Source organism: Seriola aureovittata, chromosome 6, assembly GCF_021018895.1.
Source record: "Seriola aureovittata isolate HTS-2021-v1 ecotype China chromosome 6, ASM2101889v1, whole genome shotgun sequence".
Classification (NCBI taxonomy): domain Eukaryota; kingdom Metazoa; phylum Chordata; class Actinopteri; order Carangiformes; family Carangidae; genus Seriola; species Seriola aureovittata.
The window spans coordinates 15,323,940-15,347,110 of NC_079369.1; the positions used below are offsets into that span (position 1 = coordinate 15,323,940).

General features: G+C 39.5%; 2 protein-coding genes across 2 annotated transcripts in view; both read left to right on the forward strand.

Moving 5' to 3' along the window:
• LOC130170441 (hydroxylysine kinase-like) overlaps positions 1-23,171 on the forward strand; it is a 57,900-nt gene that overhangs the window by 28,119 nt on the left and 6,610 nt on the right. The window lies entirely within an intron of this gene.
• Positions 15,324-21,969, forward strand: hykk.2 (hydroxylysine kinase, tandem duplicate 2). Its single transcript, XM_056377715.1, has 5 exons — positions 15,324-15,504; positions 15,963-16,271; positions 17,875-18,017; positions 19,743-19,923; positions 20,271-21,969. Exons 2-5 carry the CDS (start codon positions 15,968-15,970, stop codon positions 20,711-20,713), a joined length of 1,071 nt encoding a protein of 356 aa, XP_056233690.1. The 5' UTR covers positions 15,324-15,504; positions 15,963-15,967; the 3' UTR covers positions 20,714-21,969.

The following is a 23,171-nucleotide window of genomic DNA, read 5'->3' on the forward strand; positions in this document are numbered from 1 at the left end:
GAGGCAGAGCCTTGAGATGTCAGGCTCCACTTCTGTGGAACCATCTTTGACATCTGAGACAGCCATCTCCAGGTTTAAGAGTAGGCTTAAAACTTTCCTTTTTGATAAGCTTATGCCTGGCTCCAGCTGCCAGGGGACTTCCCATGATGCACTGAGCTCCTCTTTATTCCTCTCCCTCTCCATCTCCATTCATATCCCATTAATGCTTGTTACTAACTCAGCATCTTCTCTCTCACATAGTTTGGTGCTTTCTCGTCTCTCCCTTCGCTCCTCCTGTTGCTTTCTGCGGGTTTTTCGGAGCTGTACAATCTGAATCTGTGATTGCAAGCCCCCTTCTGCCCCCATATCCCAGCTCTCAACACCCACTGCCACAATCAGTACTACTATTATTATTATTACTATACATCACTATGTGGAACTTGCATTGTGCAGCCTGGCACAGTTCTCGTCTACCTTCACTTTGTTGTGGCAAAATGATTTTCAAGACAGCTCATGTTCACCACATGTTCCTGACCATCATGAATCCTTTTCAGGCACACAGCAAAAGCTGAACAGATTAATGGTGTCCATTCAATCGACACTAGTATTTATCATCCCCAGACGGATGGCCTAATGACGAAATTAACAGAGGAGAGAGAAGTAGAGCAACACAGTACCCTTGGCCTCAAAGCATGGAGGAGATCAATGTCTTTCTTTTTGCTCACATCAGTAATGGAGAGAGATAAGTTTGGGCCGGAGGCTGTGAAACCACATAATCTTCCCTCTAACCATCTTCCGCTGACCCAGACAGCTGATGTGGAGTTGCTCCAACAGCGATTGATTTGCTGGTCTATTCGCTGTCGGCAAAACTGTAAAGGTGGCAATCCCATCATAGTACACAAGTCTGACTCTGTGTGTGGATTTCTACATTGGCAAGGCCATTTTGCAGTAACTTTGGGTTGGGTCAATGGCACCATTGTTATTGACAGCTGGGAGCAGCAGTCAGCAACTGTCAGTAGGGTTTGCCCGAGGCCCTATCTTTGTGGCATTGACCAGTAAATTAACTGATTTCACTCAGATGTGCTCCAGCTCTGGTTAAGTGGACTGAGCGGGGCCAAAAGGCATTTAAAAACCTGTCAATTTGTTTGATTGTGCTGACTGACCCTTCATTTGCAGTATTTCTCTCAGAGTGAGGCAGCAGTGTCCGGCACAGTGCTGCAGTTTCAGCTGCTGTCGGTCAGTAATTAGTGCCCATGTCTGTTTATCGTTCCTCCTGTGAGTCTGGCAAGCACCAGACCACACTTTGCAGGAGTGTCTCCTGAAATAAATAATGTCCGCTGTGATTTTGTTATTTCTATCCCATCTTGTGTTAACTGCATTTTTTTTTTGTGGTAAATTAACATTAACATTTTGTGGAACAGGTTTCACAGATTTGTTCTCAAACCTTCAGAATATTATTTGAGACGACTCCAAATTCACACTTGTTTAAAGTGTGAGAACTTTATTCAGAATTTAACATCATGTGCACAATTGGAGCCATACGTGAACATACTTTTGTTTCAATGAACAGTCAACAACTGACAGCTTGGGAAACACGGTTGTTTTGACCTGAATCGACAATCAATATTTCATCTCCGTGCATCCAGTACACAGTGGTCCAAAATGTGTTTAGCGTGGCTTTGCATTAACATGTTTGTGAGCCAGGGAGGGAGCCAATGTCTGACCAAACTGTAGAAATATTTCTTCCAGCAACTTCAAAAATGTTTTGTTTAAACGTTTTATCTTTCTTATTTAATATATGAGGAATTATAAATCAGAGACTGTGGTTTTAAGATTAGATACATGCTTAAGATATGTTATTTCTTGATCAGAAACTGGTGTTCACGCAGCAAGGTTATGATTGTTCGATGGAAATCTATAAAACATTCACTTGATCTTTTGCGGTACAACTCATTATCGTAACACAAACATTCACAGTTAATGTTTTTCCACTTTTGATGCAGCTGAGCAGCTTTTCTTTTTAATGCTCACCAAAAGTCACTGTGTCTGCTCTAAATCCTGCCTTGTTTACAGCCGTGTTGACTATAACTTCCAGGTGTTTTGCTGTATTTCTTGGTTTATTACTGCCAGTCAGTGCAACGTGTGAAACCATTTGCAGGAGAGTGTGTTACAAATCATAAAATGTGGAACAGCTCATAGATAAACAGCTCCATAGCAGTAGTAGAGGTCAAAAACTCCACAGGCAACCTTTAAGCCATGCAGGCTAATTGTACTGACTGTATCTCTGTGCTGGACGAGATCACATCGATACAGATCCATCTGCCTGTGTGGGATGGCAAAAAGTGTTTTCCCAAATGTGAGTGTTGGCCTTCTAAATAGAAATAATGACAAGGAAGACAATATTCACAAATTGCCTTTTGTCAGGTTTGGAAAATTAGCATTTACTGTTTCAATACAAGATGAAATGGAAGGACATTTTGAACCACAAAAGACAGCATCACTTCTTCATTGCCTGCAGGTTTGCAGCTTCTTTTATTTGTCTCTCTGTCTTCACCTTCCTTTATCCGACTCTCACCCAATTCTCTCTTATTTTATTGTCCTCTCTTTCTTGTCAGCATGCACAGAGGAAACAAGGTGCCTCTCAACAGATAGAGAAATATACAGATTATCCTCATCTGACCCAAATCGTACTTGGTTTTGTTGTCATGAGAGGGGACATCCTGAAAGCTCTGTCAGTTACTTCACCTCAGAGAAAGCGTCGCTCAAAAATAAAGGGGCCAGATTCAAAGTGAAAATGAAAAATCTCATGATATGCCCCAATTACTTCTGCTCCATGCTTTTATCAAACCTCGCTTATGGCTTTATGCACTTCAGATTAATTTTCCATTTTATCCATTCGTTTTAATATCGCTTAGTCCCACATTTTACGGGTTAGGTGACTGGTTTATGTAAGTGCCGAAGCCCCTAATGTGCCATCAGTGTATTTTAGTGATGTTCAGCTGTCTTCTGAGCGTAAATGGATCTTTGTAATGTTTTATTCAATATCTGGAGAGTTTACTTCTTCAATTTGATTTGGTGATGAAAACGACATCTGGACATGAGAGTCTTAAGCTGTCTCCTGATCCACATTATACTAATACTTGATAGTGTAGTACCTTGTTGTGCTCTGTCATTAGCCATGCTTGGTGCGGGGCTACAGGGATTCAATTGTTTCAATTGTGCTTGACCTCGTGGAATTGCTGTACCCTTTTTTAATGAGCTGTTTTCATTCATCTTTTTTTTTTTTGCCACCAGCTCTCTTGGAAGAAGCCACTTGATGTGCTACCCCATAATCCAATGAAGATATAACAAGGCCAATATAATATGTCCAAATAGGTTTGTCTTTAAAGGTCTATTAAAAAGGCCAGTTGCATTTCTTCACACTATCACACTTAAGGTGACCAGGTACAAGGTTGAGTTGGTTTGGACAGTAATTGGATGGGGCAGGATTGTGAGGTGGATGTTGGAGGACGTTTCAAACAGCATTTCTCTTTCATTTAAATTAAAGATGGCATGTCGATTTTTATTTAAATAAACAAATCAAAGTTTTTGTTTTTATTGTGTCTCTCCCCAAAATGCATTGTTTGTATCCTTGAGGTTAAACAGGAGTCCACTCGTAAAAACAAACAAACAAAAAAAAAGTGCTGCCATTGAGCTGCTAATGGTAAAAACCCACACAGGGCACCTTTAACTTCATAGCATCATTCTTGATAACTAAAGTCAGAAGCAGGGGCAGACTGAAACAATAATTCAGGCTGGGAATTTGACTCCATCCCAGGCCACGCTCTTGCAAACCATCAGACCGCTAATTTTGTAGGCTAACTGTATTCGCTGATGTTACAAGTATCAGACTAGTCATAAATTTGGACCAAAGACCAAAGTTATGTTAAGATTATAAAATACAAAAATTTGTGAAATTTTTTTTGACTATATAGTCATAGCGGATGTAGGTTATAATGTTTAGTTTAGTTTAGTTAATTTAAAGTGAACAGAACATCAGTAAATGATGTGCACTCTGCTGCTTTATTGTTACTGCTCACTTGGCTGTAGCTGATTGTACTGGACTGGATCAGGTACAAATGCAAAGCAGCTAAAAAGAAATTTTAAACAAAAACTCTTATTTATTCATTTTTTATTGTTTTTTTCTACTTGACTTAAGGGTTGGTGGAATCGATGGAATAACTCATTGCAGCACCAGCAGTAAATAATTTATTCCAACCTTCTGGGCTGCTGAGAGGTTCATAACAAATCTAATAAAGTTAGATTAATTGAAATTATATTTCTTACATAAATGCAATGTTACATGGTACATGTACATGTACCTGGCAGCTGTCATCCTCGAATCCAATCGTCAGGTTAACCCATTAATATAAAATCAATCACTTCAATCTGATCTCATTTCTTTTTTAGTGGTTCAGGTTATTAAAATTTGCTGTGATTCCTCATTAACGTTGTTCTGGAAGCATTCTTTTTTTTACAATTTGTAGAAGAAGACAATAATACTGTAATCATTTACCAAGTCAACAGGGCAGGAAAATTATTTCATTTCAAATCCATACTGCTAATTAAGAGAGAGAAAATTGCTTCCAGTCTCTAAATAATCAAAACACATAAGCCTGAGGCAAGATGATTTCAGTTTACTGAGCTGTGTGTCAGGCAGACTTCTGTAAATCTCCTCCACTAATCACCCAGCCTCATGTATGCTGATTGCCTATTCACTGACACTGGTAAGTAATTTCATTACCAGGCATTTTTAATGAACTTCCAGTAAATATTCCTCATTTCAGTTATAACAGAGGCAGCTGATAAGAGTGAATAATTGAATAGTGCACAGATATCGCATAGCATCTCTGTTTTTCATAAATAATGAATCACCCCTGAGCAGATGTTAACCTGACAAGGCCGATGCATGTTAATAAGTGATTACACTGACCTTTCACTCTCTCTTAGACACATCATTTTCACTGGGTTTCACAAAGATTCTGTTGATGTGTTCTTAACCTATACATCTCTTACTCCTCAAGTGACATCTGCAGATCATGATATACTGTTGAATAACAAAGTTAACATGTTATATTTTCAATTGTGTTGGATTATCCAGTACATCTGGAGGAAAAGATGAAAAACGCGTGATGTGAGTATAGGAACAAAGCAAAAACTTTGCTCTAACTTCTAATATCATGGCAGGGATCCCATTTCACTCTTAGAAATATTATTGATCTACCTTAGCTCTGGCAAACTGCAAACATTCCTGACACTGAGGACATTTAAAAAGTCCATATCAAAGTCTCTCACAGTGGTAAATTCTAAGAGGGTGACACACTGAGCTGTAGTATCCAGTTTCTTATTTTGGGCACCGTGGTGTCAGTGTACGCCCAGTTAATGGCCATGACAGCATGATGGCTTGTCTTTTCAGTTTCATACATTGTTTGACATATCAGCTGCCTGAGATGCCTGGAGGTTAGAGGGTGAAAGACCAATGTCAGTAGCTGATGTGTCTGTCAAGTGACTTTAAAGTTGCATGAGGTGGGTTCACACATTGTTGTTTTAAATGACAAAACATCTAATGTGCTGGTCTTGCATTGTATATGTATCAGGAATCTAGATAGTTTCCAGAAATTATGTAACATTCCTGTAAATAAATAAAATCCTAATTACTTTATCGCCTCACTTTGTTTTATAGTAAACAAGACATGTTTTGACATATGTTATACTAATTTCAGTTTTTCTATGTAGGCCTTATTCTACTGTAAAATAATTAAATTATTTAAATATAGAGGAGGAGGATACTGCCCATATCACCTCATATCAACATATATATGTCGTCAACATCCAGCCTCAAACAACTGCCACAGACTTTACCCAATGCTAAAGGCTCATGGGGAGGTCTTTACCACAAATATCTTGGACTGTTTTGACTAATTACAACCATATTAGAGTGAATACAATCAATATATCACGCAGCAAACCACACATAGTAACTGTGGTTGGTTGACTGAATGGGTTGATTTCTCAGAAAAGGGACCCAGGAGCACGACTCAGGGCGCAGATGTAAAAATGTTTTACTTAGGAAATGACTAAAAAAAAAAAAAATAAGGGAGAAAATGAGAAAAAGAGAATAAAATAATCTCTACTGAGGCCCAGTTTTTAGTGAGGCATTGTTGCAACACCTTGAATCCTCTCCTTCAAGAATAATGTCCATGATTTTATGAAAGGGGCTGCACGGTGGTGCAGTGGTTAGCGCTGTCGCCTCACAGCAAGAAGGTTCCGGGTTTGAGTCCCGGCTCGGCCGTGGGATCTTTCTGTGTGGAGTTTGCATGTTCTCCCCGTGCAAGTGTGGGTTCTCTCCGGGTACTCTGGCTTCCTCCCACAGTCCAAAGACATGCAAATGGGGACTAGGCTAATTGGATGCTCTAAATTGACCATAGGTGTGGCTGTGAGTGTGAATGGTTGTCTGTCTCTATGTGTTTGCCCTGCGATGGACTGTCGCCCGAAAAGATGCTGGGATAGGCTCCAGCCCCCCCACGACCCTACTAGAGGATAAGCGGTAGAAAATGGATGGATGGATGGATTTTATGAAAGCAATCATTCATGGCCAGCAATCCCTTTTGTTACGAGTTGAGATTTGTAGAGTTTCTATACTGATGTACATGTGAGGTCCAGATATCCACTGGAATATTACTGATAGATAAATCTGATCTTGAAATTTTTGCAATAACCATAATGTATATAAAGGACATGAATTATGAAATGTGATAACTGATGCATATTAACCCAACATCCATTAAATAAAGATGGTTCACAGTGGTTGCTGATTTATGGATTATAGTCACAGATATGTTGAGCTCAGCTAGGAAGATAACCGTACTACTATAATTCAGTTTTTCACACTTAACCTATATTATTCTTCCTGCCGGGAAATAGATTTACTGTTTTATTCTGTTTTCACCACTCATCCTTAACCAGGATCACTGAGAAACCTCATAGACATACTACATTGTTGGCTGTCCGCAAAGAGCCCAAATACAAGGCATGAGTTTACCGTGTTAGCTGGTGCTGTGTTAATGCTGAAAAATGTCCTGATAAATGATGTATGTGAATAAAAAATTAAAAAAATGTCTAAATTTGTCTAAAAATGTCTAAATCTTTAGATTTAATAGAAAACTTTATGGGAACCAGTGTGCAGAAGAAGTGCTAGTCATAGTGTAATTGCAAGTAAAAAGTATTTTATTCACTAAATGAGGTAAGAAATGACCTTGCCCCAAATTGTTTCTTATGAAATGGCTGACTTGATTTCTCAGGATTAGTGCAGCTATGGGGGAACATTTGACTTGGCATATAATTTGTCAGTCCAGATGTAGTGAGTGAATGAATGGGCACTAATTTTGCAATTTGAGAAAAAAAATCTTATAAATGGGAATTTACAAGGAAAAACAGTGGTAGCCTACCACGGGAAGAACTTAACAAACATGGGCAATTTGGGTGGAAGAGACAGGATAATATGAACACGGCAGCTACCCAAAACACCTGATAAAATGCTTGGTCATTAATCCAATAAACTGGTGTAGGTGGCTTTGATGGGGTTTTGCTGAATAATTCAACACGGCTGTTTGGTGGCTGTGTAATGAATGATGACTAGTCACTGTATTATCAAATTGCAGCAACTTGGTAGTGTTTATCATCGTTGTTGGTAAAATCATGAGGGTATGACACAAAGAACAAAATATGCACCTGGTAATTTTTGCTCTGTGACAGTATTTGTAAGATGAACATTGGTATTAAGCGGTCTTCCAACTCTCTTTCATGAGACCAGTGGGAGCCTAAGGTCCTTCCTGTGTTTTGACATGAGGGTGACATGAGGTAGATAGCAACACAGCAATTTATGCAAATTTCTCAAATCATCTCACCAACCTACAGGCTTGTTATGGCCCTCTTATGTATGTGTCAAACCATTCTCACTCTCAGGTCCTCAAATAATGATGTTTTGCAGGTCGTCTGCATTTGAGGACCTGGGAAGTCAGAGTCAGAGTGGGCAATGCCGACACAAATAACCGCACAAAACAGCTATAGCTTTGTGAGGCTATAATTAGGCAAAGCAGTGCAGTGGATGGAAAGTGAAGCATTCATAGTTTAAAGCATTATCATAATCATTATAACTAAAATATAAATAAGGTCAAACAAAGACATATGATTAATTTACCATCGGCAAAGCCAGATAAAAAGTCAGTAGGATTCATCTTATTTCATGGCCATAGCTGTCGAGACATTTCACAAAAAAATCCAAAAGGTTGACCTGCCAGTGGCGGTAGAGGAATAGCCAGAGGATAGGCTACAAAATTTTATGTTAATCTATGTAATAGTTATTGAAATATTTAAATACTCACAGAGCCATCCCTTCACCGCTAGTGTAGCAAAAACATTAACTGGCTTCTCACCCCTTTATCTTCAACAAGGAATGCCATCAGCATGGCATACACACTTTACAAATCACAAAGTAGACAACGGCTAAAAAAGGTGGCTCAGTTGGAAGATCAGGGAGACATGTTTTGCCCCACAGGGTCAGCTAGTCAACTGTGCTTATGTAGATAGATTGATGTCACCCAGGATGAGCCAACTGCCTGCTAATGCCCTCGGCCACAGATTCAGTCGCCACCTCAGCCAGATATTCGTATGCACACACAGCCACCTTTCACACATCAGGCCATTTCCTTTCAGATCCACCTGATCCAAAACAAGGACAAGAGAAGTGAATAGGCTTTTTGTCAAGTCTATCATTTGTTGGATGGATGGATGGATGTTGTTTGTTGGATGATTTGTGGAATGGTTCAACATGGATGTTGATATATTAAATAGGTATCGTACATATGTTTGAACCCATATCCTGGCAGTCACTGGAACATGATCCACGATGCTCACTCTTCTTGATTACTGGAGGTTATTAATAAACAGCATATTAATGCCGAGAGTCAACAGTGTCTGTGTCACAGCTGCCATGTCAGACACGTGCTGCTCATGGGACATTTGATCAAGTCATGAGCGAGGGAGGGAAGATAGTAGCGAGGACGGGACAATTTAAAGGCCATTTCATAAATATGAGCAGGATGTCAGATGGAGGCCACACACAATGCATTTTAATTTTTACTTTTCTCCCTTTCCCCCCTCAGAGGCCCTGTTGTGTACAGCAGCATTTCACAACAATTTTCCTTTCTCTAAATTTGTTCACTTGAAGGCTCTGTTAGAAGTTGTAAACACAACAGTGACATATTATCGCTAAGTGTGTCCATCTGGTGCTGGGTATGTGTTCTACAGAAATTTTATGACAGCTGGATATTTTCTCTGAATATTTTGAATAGTGCAGCTTGAAGCTATTAATGTTAAAAATGTATGATTTCATGGCAGCCTGTCACTGCCTGTGTGCCTGGCATTCACATGAAGTGTCCATTTGAAATGAAATTGTATTAAAGAAGTTTTCTTTAATTGGATTTTTTCATGTGACACTAGTATGTCTAGTGATGTTTGCAAGACTGAAAATACTTTACTTCCTGGCTGCTAATTATATGGGACTTTGAATCTGTGATGTCAACTTCAAGAACAGAGAGTTTACCTGTGAAAGTTTGGAGATACATTCATGAGACTGATGAGTAATTGTTTCACTGTTTGTGCTCCTGTCAACATACGGTACACTGTGTCTCTTCACTCTGTGCCTTTTATTGTCTCATAACCTTCATGTTTGAATGTGTGTTTCTCTCTCAACAGTCTGTCTCTACGAGACATTTGTGCAACAACACTGAATCACAGCCAGGTGGTTATTCACAGCAAACATCACTGTTTGCGAACGGTGACCTATTGACCAATCAACATAGACACAGCTTGGACTCATTTTGACAGTATCACAGTTGGGCTGAAAATCAGTGTATGACTAAGAACCTGCACCGAAACTTCCAGGATGCTTTTGTAACTCGCACTTGGTGTTTTCTCTCAAGCAAAGCGATGACTCCTGTTGAATTATATGTTCTAATGGGGTTCTCTTAACTTCCTTTATGTTGCTCTCCGCAGCACACAAAGTGGGAAATCAAACCTAAATGAGAGACCAGTGAAGGCTTCTGTTGAATCTCTCTTGTGGGCAAAGAGTCTAACCTTTAATTGATCCCACTGAGATTATGCAATGCAATCCCGTTCATCTTTGCTCCATTGGCAAGTGAAATGTGTTTGGGCAGACGAGAGGACTATGGTTTATGAAGTTTGTGGAGCAATAATGGCAACTGATTCTTGAGCTTAACATCAGTTATGAGCCAAGCTGAAGGAAAATATTGTGAGTGGCTCCATATTGAAAATCTTCAGTCTTCAAAAATACCTCCTGCTTCTGAAAAAAATACCCTAGATTGTGTTATGGCTTCTCTGTATTTCCATCAGTGCATCATTGTGACACGGTACTTTATATTGTCATTCATTTTTTTTTCTATTGTCCACCAATACTGATCCCGCATTGTTGAAACTAAATAGATAAAGCACACAGTAGTTAGACACATATAATTTGTTGATAATGTCCAGTGTCATATTGAAGCCAATGTTGACTGTTTTTTCTTTCTTTTAGAGACACAGTAAGTGAAATTTATCACATGCATACTGGTCTCTAGAAACCAGCTGTGTTTGACTGTAAAGTCATTTTTAAGTGAACCTCACATTTAGCTCTTGTTCGCTAATTTGAATTGATTTGATACCTTGAAATCCACTTGGCTGAAATCCGCTCCTGGCTTTTGACGGCTAAAAAAGAAATAAACAATTATGAATGGTAATTATTTTTTTTCAGCCTGCAGCTACAACAGCAGCTAACAGCTGAATGCAAAGGCAAGATACTAGTTTTGTAGAACTGATTTAGGGAAACTATTACTGTCAGGAAAACCACTCACACATGTTTTTCCACAGGCGATCCACCATGATCTGAACTGATATTCTGCACTTACATTATGTGAGAATGAGCTATCTGCTGTGAAGCTCCTCTGTCCTAAAGTATAACAATCATAGTACCATATCCAATCGATATCTAAGTAAAAGATCTATGGAGAGTGGAAAAAAAAGTTATTTTATTCTCATATATTTATCTATTTATTTATTTTTGTCAAACATACTGTATTTTAAGGCTATTACATTTCTGTTTGTAATTCAATTAAATTTTTTTTGCAATTTCATAGTGTTACCTGGTGTCTATAAAAGACTACTTTTATGGTAGCTATGCTCCTTAGGTTTTGTGTCTGAAGACCATTCATTTCATAAAAACAGCCAGAAAAAGCTCTGTCGAGGCTGTAATCCATGAAATCTTTAAAAAGGGAATATAAATGTCAATGTAGTGCGCTCAGTTGGGTAAAGAGGAATGAAGAAGGATAAACTGAAGATATTATAGCTGGCTCACACAGTGACAAAAGCAGCTTCAGTACTGGGTGACCAGCTGTTGGTGTTGGGGGAAACGCTTTGTGATAGGTGGTACAGGATGACTGCAGACGCCTTTGTGGCAACTGAACCTCAGGATCCAGCTGCACAGGCAGTCGGCACAGTGTGGGAGCTGTGATAAGAAAATGTAGATTGCTGAAATGTTGCTCAGCATTAATGCACACACATGCTCCCAGACAGATGCACACATCTGCCCATGTTGAAAAACATCCCCATTCAGCTCAACAAGATGCACACTCCCACACACAGACAAACACACAAACAATATATGTAGTGTGCATATCATGATATAAATATATATATCCATAGTGTTATTTGCTGCTGACCATATGTGAACATGTTCACATGAACGTGCTAAGTGGGTGTTAAGCTTTCAGTGGCCATCTGTCTATTGAACTGACCTCTTATGAGACTGTTACAATGAGCTACAGTACTACAGTATGTCAGCATTCAGTGCCAAAGCAAAAAAGTCGAGTCGGTTTTCCTTTAATCATAAAAATCTGTCAAGGCCGGGTAAATGGACTCAGGAGCAGGGAAGGAGGCGGAGGCAGAGGTCAGGTAACAAGAGTGTTTATTGTGGGATGGTATGGTAGGGAGGCTGGTGCTGGCAGATGAAGGCAGATGGGCAGGCTGGCGGAGAATGAGCTCTGGCTGGAGATGCAGGCTGGAGTCAGGGCGGAGGGTGTAGCTGGAGTGCAGAAAAGAGAACAGGTTAGGTTTATCAGGGCTAGGACTACAAGCTAGAGTACTGACAAAGATGAGCGCTGTCGACATCACTAACAGGTAGCAGTGTCTATAATCCAGCGCTGACTGACTGTGGCCAAAGATCTTATGTAGTGTGGATTGATGACCAGATGAGCAGCAGCTGAGAGGCCCCGACTCCAGCACAGCAGTCTCCCATCTGTAATCAGACTTGAACACACAACTAGGGAGCAGGGGCAGAGGGCATGACAAAAATCGTTCCCTAACCTTGACAAAGTACTTGGTCGATAATCAAAGCTCCACAAAGCAATACTTTAATTTTAGCAGTGAAATGAGTGTAATGTGAGCAAATCCACAAAGAAGTCTGTCTGACCTGCAGGGAAAACACTGAGGCTTGTATTATCTGCGGTTGAGAACAGGATCGTGAGCAAATGCCAGAATAGTCAATTCAACCTGAGATCTGCAACTCAAGGACAGACACGAAAACACAACTCATCTCCTGACACTGCTGGAGGAAATATAGAGGCTTTATAAGTGGAAATGTAAGTTCAGCTCGTCTGTCTGCGCAAACTCAGGTGATTGGAGCCGAATGTTGTAGTTACTCATGTCTAGTTAATTTGCTCTTTAGATGAAAAAAAGATCTGCCTTAACAGGCCAGTATGAGATGCAAATATCTGTATTCTGTCTTAAAATTGGGGATTTCTGTCATCAATTACTGTTCTCACTAAAATGATGAGCAAATCATTTTTGAAAAAAAGAAAGAGCATGTGCATTTAAAACAACCAAATGTTAGTTTCCCCTACATCCCTCTTGTTTTTATACATCCATATCCTATAAAAATGTATTAAGTATTCTATTGCAATTTTAGACCTGGATATTAAGAAAGCTATTGTCAACTACAAAGCTGTATCTGGGGTATTCTTGGATATTGAAAAAGCGTATGAGTCCATATGGAGAGGGGGTGCTCTTATATATAATGCAGGTGTAAATGGCAGAATTTTTATTGGATGAATCATAGATCTATTCAGGTGAGAATTTGGGTATCTTTCAAAAAAGATAAATGGCATCTTTCAAAAAGTTCACTAAGGTTGGCAGGTCTTTCTTTGCAGATGATAGCACCGTAAGGAAAAATATTGGTCATTTGTTCTCTCAAACTCAAAAGGCCTTAGAGCAGGTTGTTCAGTGGGCTGATCAGTGGGGATTTAAGATTTCCACTTCTGTAAGTAAACCTATGATCTTTGGCCTCAGAAAATGCCTGCTTCAAATCTTTCCATGTGTGAGTGTCACTTAGAGTGGAGGTCATTAAATTTCTGTGTGTGTGGATGAATGAAAAGCTAAAATGAAAAACTCATATGTGCGTGAGTGTGAGAGAGTAAATAATATTCTTTATAGTTTAGCTGGAAGTGGAAATTGTCAGGGGGGCTGAGAGAGACACTTTGCTCATGATTTATCGAGCTATGATCAGATCTAGTTTCGACTATGCGTGTGTTGTGTTTGGGTCAGCTGCTACATCTATTCTTAGTAAACTGGATCAGGTCCAGACAAAGGCCCTGAGAATTTGATGTGGAGCTTTTAGAATGAGGCCTATTCAAGTCTTACTTGTGCAAATGGGGGAATAAGCTTTGAGAATCAGGAGAAACAAACTGGAGCTCCACCATTGGTTTAAGTTAAGTAGCCTTAATGCAGCTATGCAGCAAAATGTCTTCTGGAGGATCACTGGGAATTTTTAGGTAATAAGAGAAAGTCAAATTTCTTTCACCTCATAAAAAACATAAACACTGGCCTTGAACAAGACAATGTGATTGGGTCTGCCTGGTCCCCTCTTCCTTTCTGGTTTCTCCCTCAACCTCTACATTTAGCTTTGCTTGTTCAGGTGTGTAATAGAAATCTTCCATGTAGTCATGTTTATAAATATTTAAATAAATTTCAGAGGGAGCATATGTAGATTTTTACCAATGGATCGAAGGACTCGGCCTCTGGGAAGACTGTGCTAGGGATGTGATTAATCTGCAGATCCAGCAGAGCATCTGCATATCTTCATCACGCATCAATTTGCCTGTTTGTTTTTTTTTGTTTATTCTGTGGCTGCCTTGTTGGTTTTGAGAGATGGGACATCCCGGGGGCCTGCCCAGACCTATTCCACGAGACTTTGTGCCGCTTGTTGAGGATCATGATTGTCATGTAACCTCGGCTTTTTATGGATTCGTTTTTGACAAAATGGCAAAAAAATTTCTGTTAAGCGAAACTGTTGATCTGAAGGTTCTGTTGTGAAAATGTGAACACTTTAGCATTTGCAAAGACCAATAAGAGCTTGGAGAAGAGAGTGGAAAGAAGAGCAGAGGGGTCAGCTTTATTTCTCTCTGCAGCCATCTGTTAAAGAAAGAGGCTCAAGATAAACTCTGGAGGGAGGGACGGTGTTCTAACTGTAGAGGCAATTTTGCTCTAAGGTGAGGAAAGCAGACAACAATGAGTCTGTCGAGATTCAAAGATTTATTACTGAACAATATGTCAAATTAGAATGAACAACCAGTAATCAACACAATGATCATAAGCAGAGGCAAAGATCAACACATTACTATTTGGCCAAATAGGGTGCAGTCTCTCTCCACCACAACGGTATCAAGAGTCTGGACACCCACCAATCTCTAACTTAGCTCTTTTATACAGTGACTATCAAAAACACGTTTAAGCAGACAGTTCAAATTTATCCAGGGTACAAATACAAAGTATGTTTATCTTGCTTAATCATTAAGTGTATATTTATTTGCGGAGATCAGTTCATACGGTTTGTTCATACATTAAAAGAGAACATCCAGTCCCATTAGAAGAAAACGTTACATGAAATGGAGGAAAACAGTTTTTTCTCATTACACTAACTGGGCTGAGACTGGGACATTCTTCATTGTGGTCTGTAGCCAGCTATTTGAAAGTCGTAGGCAAACATCCAGGCGGTCTAGCTCAGTATGGAAATTTGGAAACAGCCCAGCATGTTGTATTCTCATGTAACATACACATAAGTGAAAGGCAACAGTTTCAGGGAGTTGTCACATCTGGGTCTTAAATTTTTGTCTTTCAAATCGTTTTTTTTCATTTGAAAAGAATCCCAATTTTATCGGTAGAGCAGTCTTAAAATTTCTCCATTCAAAAATACAGGATAAGTGAATTGTTGCCAGTGGAGGGCAGCATTACGCCTTTCAGTGCAGCCTAACGCCTGCCCCGAATTCATCAGAAGAAGAAGAAGAAGAAGGTCCTCCACTAGTGTCTCCGGTGGACACGCAGCGTAGCGTGTTACCTTCCTATCATTCCCCTGGTGCTTTCTCAAAGCCTGAGCCTGAGGTAGGTCCACAAAGATGTGCCCATTAATGATGAATATTTCCTCATGTAGCTGCTGTTTCATGCTGGAATTAAATAAGAGCTGACGGCACTTTCCTAGCTGTTACTGACGCGGAGCAGCGTATACATCAGGAAACTTGCTATTTATTTAGCCTCAGAGTGTCTCCCTTGATATATTTAACCATAACACTGTCACTGTGCGTTTGTGTGTAGTGGGTATGTCTGTGCAGATTCTGTGATTCCCATCACAAGTTCCCATAGTTCAAGATGTATTTATTTAAGAGAAGAAGAAAAAACAGCTAATGAAACGAGCAAGTAAAACAAAAGGGATTTAGTTTTTAATGATACGAGACAGAAAAGCTGCAAGTTCTCACAATGGAGAAGCTAGACTTAACGAATGTGTGCTATTTATGTGTTAAAAAAAACTTTTTTCTTTCCTTTTTTAACATATTTTCATCCAGCACTGATGGCAGCGAAGCATGCCAAGCCCAACTTCAGTCAATCTCAGGTGTCTGAGATGGTAAAGAGGCTGTTCAAGCTGACGCCATCAGAAATTCGCTCTTTGCCCAGCTACGATGACCAGAACTTCTACATGGCGCCTGTGGAGGGTGGCGAGTACGTCCTGAAGATCATGAACTCAGAGGACAGTAAGAACCCTAACCTGGTTGAGGTGCAGACGTATGCCATGTCTTTCCTGCACCAGAATGGTCTTCCTGCACAGACAGCCCTGCCCACCGCCTCAGGACAGCTCATGAGTCTGGAAGAAATAGGTATGGGACAAGTCACACCATCCAGGCTTGATAAATAATGTCATCAAACACAAAGAGAAATGTCCTCATAGAAGACGTCGTATGCTACTGTATTTCTTAAAATTGCATTCACATAGGTAGTTAGAGCATCTTCCACAGCAGCCTCACAGTCAGTATTTGTCAGCCAGCTGTACATTCAATTCATTATGTCTTGATTGATTACAAATCGCTTCAGAGCAGTTTCACGGTCAGCATTAACTTATGAATCCCCCATAAAATAACATGCAGTTTGCATTGCAAGAAACCTTTTAAATGTATGGGAGTTACCCCAGAAATAAGAACAATCCAGGATGCATGAAAACACTTGTCAGCTGAAACAGCTGGAGGTTTTGAGTGGAGGACTTTATGAAATACACATGAGCTTTGTAGCTAAATATTCAGACGTCTCTCTTACATCCAGATTATTTTGACTGTGGCCATTATTGTTTATACAATCATATCAATTAATTGCAAAGCTATTGCTCTCCTGTGGAAATGTATGAAGATGAAATTTAATGACATACAATTTAATTAATTAAATTGTAAACTGTCGTCTAGATGTCAATAAAGAAATAGGCAGAATGATCTTTTGTGTGCCGCATAAAACTCCAGAGTTAGTTATACCATGGGCTATAAATGTTTTTTTTTTTTACTGCTTAACTGTACAGCATTACTGTCATTACATAATCATATTAATTTATGGCAGGGTTAGGGTTACTGTGAGGGAGTTGGTGCATTGTTGTCGCGGCTGTGGCTCAGGCGGTAGATTGGGTCGTCCACTCATCAGAAGGTCAATGATTCGATTCCCAGCTCCCCCAATCAGTCCGCTGGTTGAAGTGTCTGTCCTTGGGCAAGATACTGAACACTGATGTCTTGTATGTGTGATAAAAAAACGCTGAATGTATAGGTAAAGTGCTGTGTGAGTGAATGGGTGAATGTGGCTTATAGTGTAAAGCACTTTGAGTGGATGACGAGACTAGAAAAGAGTGCAGTCCATTTACCATTCCAATTATTTTGTATTATGCACTGTGTTATAAGTAATATTTGGAAATTAAAGTACTGCTGTTTGCTTTTTATTTAATGTATTATTTCCACACTCCCATACGATACTGTGATGATATTTATTGATCACTGAGAGGAAAATTAGTATTTTTACCTGTTCTTTTACCACCTGCCGCACGAGCATTTATTCATGTACGTTGTAAATGTAAACGGCATCTTCAATTTACAACATGTAGCTTGTTTGACATTTGATAGAAACATATCTATAGGATATTGTACATTGTCCAACATCATTATGTTTGTCTGTGAGCATTGTGAACATGCTGAGTAGTTGGAATTGGCCCCCGGTGTAGATGCTGTTTCAGAGAGCTCATAAAGATAAGTGGTGAGCTACTTAACTATTGGAGGAGGTACACATCCTGCCTCAAGCCAAGAAAGTATTTCACTTTAATATTAATACTCACTCACACACACCCAAGTGATGATGAGTGTTCCTGTTAGCAAGGCCACAACATACAGGTCATACTTTATGAGGGGTGAGGGAAATTGCTGTAATACTAATCCATGAATTTGCCTTTGGCAGATTGTGGCTATGGCTGTCAGAAGTACCTGGTGCGGCTGTTGACTTATTTGCCTGGAACTACTATTTCCAAGGTTCCTTTAACACCACAGTTACTGTATGAAACTGGGAAGACAGCAGCCAGAATGGACAAAATCCTGCAAGAGGTATAAACATGATACCACTCCAAAACTGTGAGATCATTTACTTTGTTATGTATTAATACTAAATCAGTTCATTTAGCCACTAAAGTTTCATATGTTCACTATTTCAGTATCTAATTCAGATAAGGTAAGATACAGCGGGGAAAATAAGTATTGAACTAATTTTTCTTAGTAAATACATTTCTGATGGGGCTATTGAGATGAAATTGTCACCAGATGTCGGTAACAACCCATGTAATCCACACATACAAAGAAATCTAAACATATATGTCCATAAATTAAGTTAGGTGTAATAAAGTGAAATGACACAGGGAATAAGTATTGAACACATGAAGAAAGGGAGGTTCAAAAAGGCATGGAAAGCCAAGAAACCAGCTGAAATCTCTCAGTATTTAGAAAACAATCCTGCCCCCTATCAGTGCAAATTAATATCAGCTGGTTTAGTCCTAATTGATGGCCTATAAAAAGGTTTCTCATTAACAAGGTGTCACACAATGGGCATCTCATAATGGGTAAAAGCAAAGAGCTCTCTCAAGACCTTTGCAACCTTATTGTTGCAAAACATACTGATGGCATTGGTTCCAGACATATTTCTATACTTCTGAATGTTCCAGTGAGCACCGTTGGGGCCATTTTCTGGAAGTGGAAAGAACATCATTTCACCATAAACCAGCCGCGACCAGGTGCTCCTCGCAAGATTTCTGACAGAGGAGTCAAAAGAATAATCAGAAGAGTTGTCCAAGAGCCAAGGAACACTCGCAGAGAGCTTCAGAAAAACCTGGAATTAGCAGGTACAGTTGTTTCAAAGAAAACAATAAGTAATGCACCATGCGCCATGGCCTCTATGCACGCTCACCGCGCAAGACCCCATTGTTGAAAAAAAAGCATGTTGAAGCTCGTTTAAAGTTTGCTGCACAACATTTGGACAAGCCTATGAAATACTGGAAGAATATAGTCTGCTCAGATGAGACCAAAATTGAACTCTTTGGATGTCATAGCACACACCATGTTTGGAGGAGAAATGGCACTATACATCACCCCAAAAACACAATACCAACAGTGAAGTTTGGAGGTGGGAACATCATGTTGTGGGGCTGTTTTTCAGCATATGGTACTGGAAGACTTCACATAATTGAAGGGAGGATGAATGGAGAAATGTACCTAGACATTCTTGATAAGAATCTGCTGCCATCTACCAGGATACTGAAGATGAAACGAAGGTGGACATTTCAGCAAGACAATGATCCCAAACACACAGCCAAGGAAACTCTCAATTGGTTTCAGAGAAAGAAAATAAAGCTGCTACAATGGCCCAGTCAATCACTCGACTTGAAGCCAATTGAAAATCTATGGAAAGAACTGAAGATCAGAGTTCATAGAAGACGCCCCCAGAACTTTCAAGATTTGAAGACAGTTTGTGTGGAAGAATGGGCCAAAATCACACCTGAGCAATGCATGTGACTAGTTTCTCCATACAGCAGCTGTCATTACCAACAAAGGCTTTTCTACTAAGTATTAAATAAATTTCATAAGCGTGTTCAATATTTATTCCCTGTATCATTCCACTTTATTACACATAACTTAATTTATGGACATATGTTTTGGTTTCAGTTCACAACTGACAACTGACTTATGTCTTGTACTTTTTTTTTCTTTTTTTTTTTTCATCCTTCTGCTTCTCACTGTTATTACTGTTTTTTTTTTTCTTTTCTTTTTTTTTCTTTCCAGATGGAACACCCTCATCTCAATTTGCTGCAGAGGGAGAAGTTCATATGGAGTCTGTCAAATCTCGCCCTCCTGGAAGCATACATCTATGTATTAGATGGAGATCCTCTTCAGGAGGTTGTGAAGTCCGTCATTCATCAGTACAAGACCTCTGTGGTCCCGAAACGCCCCGATTTCCGCAAGTGTGAGTTTGATATCCACTCATTAGATTTTCTCCTAAATACTTTTGTATTTCCTGTGAAAGATGATCTTTTATTACTATTACACTGTCAAAGTGAAATTGTTTAGGGTGAGCATGAGTGCACTTTTTTGACACCTCTATTCATCACATTCATATATATTTAAAACCAGTGCTGGTCGTACAAATAGTCCTTCATTCTCCTCTATGTGCCTCCCTTGACACAGCTTTGTTCAAATGGTTCTCATTGGCGGCTTGTGTGCGGTCATCAGAGACCAGATATGTCGTTTAATACGTGAGTGATAATGTATTTCAGTTCCCATCAACATCGTTTTATTTATTCCTTTTCCCAGGCATTAACCATGGCGACTTCAATGACCTCAATGTGCTTGTGCAGCCTGATGAGAGAGACGGCTACAGGATTTCCGGCATCCTTGACTTTGGGGACATGAACAGTGGCTACTACATCCATGAGCTAGCCATCAATATCATGTACATGATGACGGAGCATCCTAACCCCATTGAGGTGGGTGGACCGGTCCTCGCGGGCTGGGAGAGCATCCTTCCGCTCAAAGAGGCGGAGAAAGAATGTCTCTATGTGCTGGTGCTGTCCCGCTTCTGCCAGTCTTTGGTGTTAGCTCGTTACTCTGTGACCTTGCATCCGGAAAATGCAGAGTATCTGATGATTTCATCAAAGAGGGGAATCTCCATCTTCCATCAACTCTTTGAGCTTGGAAGGGAGCAGGTGGAGAAGGTGTGGTTTCAGAGTGCTGCTCAGTTCAGTGACAGAAAGTGAGGAATATGTGAGGGAAGCCATTCACAAGCCGCACAATAGGAATATTGCACTGTGGTTTTTGCCCAGATGAATAACAATTTTTAGGATCACCGAAAATAGACAATAGATGATGTTTTCAGTGAAAATGATAATGTTGCAATGTGTCTGGATTAGATATACAAGAAAAAACATCTCTACAATTACCTAATAATTTATCAGGAAGGGTCATTATTTCTGGCAATGATAATTGACCAGTCAGTACATCTAAGTAACTGAATAATCTTTAATAAGTGCCTAAAGTCGTTAGGGTTTTACACTTCACTGGGCTTGTTTACCAAGGTGCTACTCAATGGTAACAAACCAGTGGGATGGACATCAACCTAAACGGTGAAGGCAATGTCTGTGTCCTGAGTCACTCCCCGTCTACTGTAGAGTGCAGTATTTTTACTGTCTGTCATTTTTGCTTGCCATTTTACAGATACAAAAATTAACAGTTGAATGACTCTACAGCTGCCAGGGATGAAGCTAAATGACAGTGATTAATAAGTGAAAAACACTATAGATTAAGCTATTGTCTATTATATAGGGAGTAAATCAGTGAACAAGGGAGGGATTTCAGTCGCTGTGGCTGTAAATAAATACTGCATGGCTGTGACAGGTTTGACAGGTTTATCAGTGTGTCCTTTTTATAATGGTGTGTACAGATGATGCAGTGGTTAAAGGTGCTGTCCACAAGGACAAAGAAACTGGGGTTGATTCCCTGTAGCTGGATGAAGTAACACAATCTGATGTGTGTTTGTGGAGGGGAAGGTTCACATCACATCTTGTGCCTTAAGTGAAATCCTCATGGGATGTATGCACACCATGTATCTATAGGTCCCTTTAGTTGACACTATTTGTGTGCCACTAAAATCCATCAGTTCATGGTGCATCCTGACTGTAAGTACTTCCCTTTTTACTGTAAGTTTGTAATGGTAATGAAGCATGAAGGACAAGGAGAGCTGAGATACAATGTCATAGGCAACAGATCTTGAACCTTGACAACTAAGTTTCATCTGGTTTGCCAAACAAGGATAAAACACTCAGGTCACATGTCAATAAATTGCAATAAGTCATAGGTTCAGATTAGCAGTCCTACAATATGAATTGATGTCAAATCCTTTTTTAACTGAACTTTTTAAAATCTGTGTTTGATGCTTTAACTCTGTCCAAATGTTAATGGTAATACTTTTATTCCGTTCCATTTATCTCAATAAACAAAAGAACCATTTCTTTAAGAGTCTGTTACAGTTTTTTTCATTATGTTGACTTAAACCAGGTATGTGTGTGTTGGGGGTGACAAACAGTTATGGCAATTACCTTATTAGTTTTTGACCTTAGTCCATTTCTTGTGAACTGAAAAAGGCTTAGAAGTAGAGGTAGAGCAACATTACGCACTAGAAATATGCATGTGATAGACTGTCAATTGACAACAATTGAAAAGGACAACTGCAACTATCTTGTGTGTGTATATATATATATCTATCTATAGGTTTTAATATTGCGGCTGATTGGTGTATATTGTAGGTGAAAAATTTACATTTAACAAGCAGTGTTATGTGAGGTCTGTGTCACCATGCTAGCATGCACAGTCATGAAACAGTTGGTTAAATATTCATAAGAACAACATGTGAGACCATGTTGTGCCTCTTTATGTCAGTAACATATTGTATAACTGCTGTATATCACTGGCGTGTGACCAGTTCTAAATTTACCGTTCTACAACAGTTTCTTTCATAAATAACTTAACCCCTGCGCTGAGGTGTGTCCTTACTCACACATTTTTATCTTTATCTGTTATTTAGTAAATGATTAATTTGTACAATCTTTGACCTACTTGGTAAAACCATCTTTGAAATTCAGTTGAGCCGAAAGGCCACTCAACCAGACTGGAAAAAAAACAACAACTGAAAAACAGAGTGATTTCCTCACCGGCTCCTGGGTGTCATTTTGACATCTGTTATTTCTGTGATAAAAGCAAGAAACAAAGCCACTGTAGGGATATATGTGAGATTTAGATTGGCCATTATAAAATGATGTTGCTAATTGCTGCATCTGAAGTTAAGTCAGTAATATTTGGCAATTTAGTAACTATCATGGAGTGTTATTGCAGTATAACTTTACACTACTGATAACATTTGGTTCATGGGTTGTGCTTTTAAGTTGTGAAAATTGTTTAATTCTCATTGGCACGTATGTCCCAACAGATTCATATAACAAAGCTTTTTCTCTATGGTTGCACAAATTGCTCTAATCCAGCGTTATCCAAAGGAAACAACACACTTCGCCATCTCCCATGGTTTCAGCAATCCTGCAAAACTCTAAACAAATACAGAAATCTCTTCAAGCTTCAGAAGCCAACACATTTTTGGAAAGCATAAAACAAAGAATCTGTGTCATTTCCTTGTTTGCTGGAGTCTTACAGCCGAGAGGTTCATCA

What these genes read in the sequence shown, in the direction of transcription:
- hykk.2 (XM_056377715.1), top strand. Translation starts at nt 15,968, where the DNA reads ATGGCAGCGAAGCATGCCAAGCCCAACTTCAGTCAATCTCAGGTGTCT. An exon ending in TGGACAAAATCCTGCAAGAG is followed by an intron (nt 18,018 to 19,742) that starts GTATAAACATGA and finishes TTTTCTTTCCAG; the next exon opens with ATGGAACACCCTCATCTCAA. An exon ending in ACGCCCCGATTTCCGCAAGT is followed by an intron (nt 19,924 to 20,270) that starts GTGAGTTTGATA and finishes TCCTTTTCCCAG; the next exon opens with GCATTAACCATGGCGACTTC.